Source organism: Prionailurus bengalensis, chromosome D1 (genome assembly GCF_016509475.1).
Source record: "Prionailurus bengalensis isolate Pbe53 chromosome D1, Fcat_Pben_1.1_paternal_pri, whole genome shotgun sequence".
In the NCBI taxonomy this organism is placed as follows: domain Eukaryota; kingdom Metazoa; phylum Chordata; class Mammalia; order Carnivora; family Felidae; genus Prionailurus; species Prionailurus bengalensis.
This window is the reverse complement of record NC_057346.1, coordinates 101,359,360-101,364,972: the sequence shown is the minus strand read 5'-3', so window position 1 is coordinate 101,364,972 and position 5,613 is coordinate 101,359,360. Positions and strand designations below refer to the sequence as shown.

The window sequence follows — 5,613 nt, the reverse complement described above, 5'->3', positions numbered from 1 at the left end:
CAATTGCTCTAGTAACAATTCTCTTAAATTTTTTTTTAATTTTTATTTTTTTATTTTTTAAGTTTATTTATTTTGGGGACAGAGAGAGACAGAGCATGAATGGGGGAGGGTCAGAGAGAAAAGGAGACACAGAATCTGAAACAGGCTCCAGGCTCCGAGCTGTCAGCACAGAGCCCGACGCAGGGCTGGAAATCAGGGTCCGCGAGATCATGACCTGAGCCGAAGTCGGCCGCTCAACCGACTGAGCCACCCAGGCGCCCCAAAATTTTAATACCTTTACAAACATGCCCTTTCTGAAGACAGCTCTCCAGTCATTTTTTTTTCAGAGAATTAGAGTTTATTTTTTATTTTAAATTTACTTATTTAAATTCAAGTGGGTCAACAACCAATTATATCTTTCCATTTGAACTCCCTAAAATTTTTCATTGTACACTGTGCTATGACTTTTTTTTTTTGCTGCTCTATTTATGTATTTGTTTATATATTCAGTCTCTGTTCATTTCCCCCTAAGCTGTGCAATATAATGTTTGTTCCACTTTCATGATGTCCAATGTGCCTGACTTCATTAAATAATTAAGATAAAAACAGTTATTTACTTCAATTATTTGAAGAACTTTTCAATTCTACAGACATCAATGGATATCCAGAGCTATAGATGCTCTATAGAAATTGGAAATTTATAGTTTTCGTTCTGATGGCAATGGAAAAAATAAATGTAAGCATATTCTTAAATTAAATAAATTAAGCATATTGAAACAAGTAGTTTCAATGCCAGAATTTATATTGTTTTTTACAGTCACATTGGCCCCAAGTAATAGTAAGTGGAGAGTCTACAATGTAACTGCCACTAGCCTTTCTGTCTAAGGCATCCATACTTCTCAGACATTTAAAAGTAGCCAAACATCCTACTCTCCTGGTGCAATCTCATTTTATATCTGCTGTGTCAGCACAAGTATCAGTAGACCCCCATTTTATACTCAAATGAGGCTCAGTTTGGAGAATGAGTTATATAGCTACCTTATTTATTACCAATACCAGTTTTTTATTACAATATAAAGAAGATTTTTATAGCAAATATTTCTGTAATTATTAAAATGCTGTGATTTTTAAATGATCTAATTAAGTCATTTTAGAAAAACTCTTCGGGTTTTTATACAACCATTATTCCTTACATAAATAATGCTTTTATTCCTTAGACCCTATTTAAATAGTATTTGCTTTTTAAATTGTTGCAATGAATATGGAAACTAAAGAGCTAAGTGGAAAACATGATTCTAAGTTTCTGATGCTCCTTTTTGATGAGAACACAGGGAGGACCGTTTATGTCTGGGATGATTAATAGGATTGCGGTTTATGTACATGTGAAGATTTCATTCATGAATCCAAAGTATAGGGAGATTAGAAAAGGGGACTTTCAGTTAGCAACTTATGGACAGAATCCAAAGGAAAAATATATCAAAGAAAAGTGTAACGGAACTTCAGCAAAGAAATGAGGACTCAGATTACAAGAGAAAAATAAAAATAAGAAACAATAAAGAAAAAAGAAAGTATTTCAAGGTAAATTATTATAATAATGCAGTCACCCCAATGTCTATGCTTATATTTCCTAGAGCAAAATTCATGGTTTAATGAACTTAAGTAGAGAGAATATCACTGACACCAATGTCTATGCTTATTTTTCTTAGAGCGGAGTTCATGGTTTTTCAAGACAATGAATGTCACGTAAGTAAGATATGTAATGAGGAGGGAAAATGCCTTTCAGATGATTTGCCTTCCAATAAAACATAGTTTCTGGCACCACACTTTTCTCAAGGCAGTCTTCATCTCCACATTTCTGAATGTGTAAATGAGAGGGTTAAACATGGGGGCAATGATGGTGTAGAAGAGAGCAAACACTTTGTCTTCCGGGAAAGTTGTGGTTGGTCTAATGTAAATGAAGAGAACAGGCACAAAGAACAGAACAACAACTGTGATGTGGGAACTACAGGTGGAAAGTGCTTTGGTGCGGCTCTCTGCAGGGTAAGCCCTGATGGTGTATAATATCAACAAGTAAGACAGCACCAAGACCACAAAGGTCACCAAGCCCATCATGCCTGAGTTGGCAACCACTAGGATCCCAACTCGGTAGGTGTCTGTGCAGGCCAGTTTCAGCAAAGGATACACATCACAGAAGTAGTGATCTATTTCATTGGGGCCACAGAAAGGTAAATTGATGGTAAGGAGACACTGGAAAAAAGAATGCAGAAATGCCCCGGTACAGCTAGCAGTGACTATGGTATAACACCTCTGCCTGTTCATGATGATGGTATAGTGCAGGGGCTTGCAGATGGCCACGTAGCGGTCATAGGCCATCGCTGTGAGGATAAAGATTTCAATCCCCCCAAAGAAATGCATGGCAAAAAGCTGTGCCATACAGCTAGTATAAGAAATCATGTTACTTTCTGCCAGCAAGTCGGTGACCAGCTTGGGTGTCACTGTTGAGGTATAACACAGATCTGAGAGCGCAAGGTTATTAAGGAAGAAATACATGGGTTGGTCAATTAGCGGGCTGCGTGTGATAGAAATCATTATGAGCAAGTTTCCCATCCAAATAGCTATGTAACAAAATAAGAATAGTAGAAAGCACAAGTTTTTAATTTTCTTGTTCTGGGAAAGTCCCAACAGAACAAATTCAGTGACGTTGTTCATATTTTCCACGGTCTAAGGCAGTTAAGTCTCAACAGGTTTTCCTGAAAAAAAGAAAAATGACAAGTCCTCATGGGAAATATTGACTGAGCATGGTGTGGATTCGAATGAGTGTTGTAAAAATAAATTCATTTATCTCATCAGCTTCCTATAGTACATTTTAAAGTACTTCTAAGCTTTTATGAATAGGCTTAACATATAATTTAACAGATCAGGTTACTTTGTAGAGTGAAAAGGAATAATACTAATGGTCATACTCGCTCATGTCATAAACAAAGATGCACAGACATCTTATGTAGAAGATGGAAAAGGTGAGCTTAGAGGGGATGCATTTCTTTTCCTGGAGTAACTCATCTGCTTGATGGTTTGAAATAGCCAGGCTGGAATCCAAGCAAGTGAGGTGAATTACACAGTTGTAAGATAGAATCCTGTCTTTATTTAAAATTGCAGTTGTTTTTTTTTTGGAAGGGAGTGAGGGTTGAATCACTAAATTCTATACCTGAAACTAATATTACGTGTATGTTAGCCAGCTGGAATTCCTTAAAACAAACTTGGAAAAATAAATAAATAGAATTCTTAGAATTCTGGGTTTTTTTATGGTGGAATTTGCATTTTTTAAATACTGCATAAAAATCTTACTATCTTCATTATTGAGTTGTTTGCACACAAGATGAGTAACTCATTTGTCTCACTCTAAGTCATGACTCTGGGTTGGAACCATTTAATATTTATCAAGAGTATAGCCAGCAATAAAGAAAATGTGATACCAGCTGAGGAACAAGTGGCTGTGACATATCTTTTGACGGAAATAGATGAAAAGAAAAGAATTAAATACTTAATATTGAGAGACACACGCTACGCTAGAGCAATTCAAACAGGCATGAATGGCACTTGCTAGACACATACTGGACTTCAATCATTTTTTTTAAATAAATGAAAGATTGCATGAATAAATCATGATTTCACCATTTTTCTTATATTTTTAAGGTGACTGAATTATTTCTTGTAGAAATAATGACGATTCCATAAAAAGTGCATCCCAAGGACCATTTTTCAGGCTATTACATATATTCTCAGTATTCCTGCAATCAGAAAAAAATATATAGAAGATATTTTTAAATAGCTTTAATTTAAATAGTGAATATGCTTGTTTTCTTTTTTTAAATTCTTTTAAATGTTTATTTACAGAGTGAGTGGGGGAGGGGCAGAGAGAGAGGGAGACACAGAATCCCAAGCAGTCTCAATGCTCTGAGCTGTCAACACAGAGCCCGATGTGGGGCTGGAACCCATGATTTGTGAGATTACGACCCGAGCTGAAGTTGGACGCTTAACTGACAGAGCCACCCAGGGACCCCTTTTTTGTTTTCTTGTTTTCTTTTGTTTATTTTCAATGAGTTTACCAAGGTGCCTCTGTGGTTAAAGCGTACCATTAGTCCTTTCCCAAGAATCTAAGCTCATTTTTAATACTTTTCTTCATACAGCCTTGAAGAAAAACATGATTTTCATAAGAAAAAAAAATGAATAGAAAAATTTCATTAATTAACAAGCAAGATAGTTTGAAACACTGTCTTTCTGTCTCTGTTGCTCTTTCACGTTAACTAAATCTCAAACTGGCAAACTGGGCAAAAAATTCAATGACTCCCTGGTTCCCTTGTTTACCCCAGTCGAACGTTTCTTTGTGACAATTCTCCAACACATCATCAGATACCCAAAGAATTCATAAGCGTGCTGTTTAAATTAGAACTTACATTTCCGGGCGTCTGGGGGGCTCAGTCGGTTAAGCATCCAACTTCGGCTCAGGTCACGATCTGGCGGGTTCATGAGTTCCAGCCCCGCGTCGGGCTCTGTGCTGACAGCTCGGATCCTGGAGCCTGCTTCCGATCCTGGGTCTCCCTCTCTCTCTATCCCTCCCCCTCTCACACTCTGTCTGTCTCTCTCCTTCAAAAATAAATAAACATTAAAAAAAATTTTTTTAAAAAGAACTTACATTTCCAACACCTTCATATTATTTACAATGCCTCCCTTGTTAATATTAAAGTCGCTGAATTTTAGATTTACAACATCCCGATTTCAGGTTTATGTGACTTAGAGAGAGAACCTCGTATCAGGAGCCAGAAGGACTCATTTGGCATAAACACATAGCACAAGCTATGACCATAGCTGGGTTTCTTCACTTCCTCCGGTTCCTCCTTTCTCTCCTCTGTTAATTGAAATAAAACTTTCATAAAATAATCACATAAAATAAAAAAGTCAAAGAAAAGACACTTCCCTTCTCTATACTACATGGAGCTTTTCAAAGTTTCAAATCAATTGCACGTAGTAAGGGTTTCAAGATGGTGTGTACAAAAAGAGAGATGAATACTTTATTTCTTTATGTGGCAAATATTTTTTGAGTTCCTACCATGTAGGGTAATGGACTTTAGAAGTAGATGTGGAAGGCCCTGGCCCTCATGGTGATGACGTGTAGAAAAGCAAAATAAATTTCAGGAAGAACATGGAACTCGGCCATTTAAACTTAGCTTTAAATATGGAAACATTACATAAATATTCTCCACTTTTACAAATAAGCACACAATAAATATATGAAATACAAATAAAAAATGAAAACTGGCCCTTCCTTATTGATTCAGTCACCTCATCTTCAATTCTGCAAAAAAATCTATCAAAATCCTGGAAGGTACAACCTACCTGCTTTTGTAGGAAGCATTAGCCTCAACAGACTTATCTCAAATAGGAGCAAGGATATTTTAATCCCAATTTTACATATAGTCAAAGAGCTAGTGTAGGGGCTGAGATACATTTTTTTTTAATTTAAACTTGCTTTGCTTTACTGATTTGTAGGCCATAAAATCCAACCCTTACCTAGACTCTTTTTCTCTTATCTTAAAATGTAGGAACTATACCAATTTTTTTAAGAACTCAAGTTTC

The 5,613-nt window shown here is 36.3% G+C and overlaps 1 protein-coding gene across 1 annotated transcript; it reads right to left on the bottom strand.

Moving 5' to 3' along the window:
- Positions 1–1,703: 1,703 nt before the first annotated feature.
- LOC122482744 (olfactory receptor 4P4-like) lies at positions 1,704–2,691 on the bottom strand. Its single transcript, XM_043579043.1, has one exon. It carries the CDS (start codon positions 2,686–2,688, stop codon positions 1,759–1,761), a length of 930 nt encoding a protein of 309 aa, XP_043434978.1. The 5' UTR covers positions 2,689–2,691; the 3' UTR covers positions 1,704–1,758.
- Positions 2,692–5,613: the final 2,922 nt, after the last annotated feature.

Coding starts and splice junctions, on each gene's coding strand:
- LOC122482744 (XM_043579043.1), bottom strand. CDS start 2,688: ATGAACAACGTCACTGAATTTGTTCTGTTGGGACTTTCCCAGAACAAG.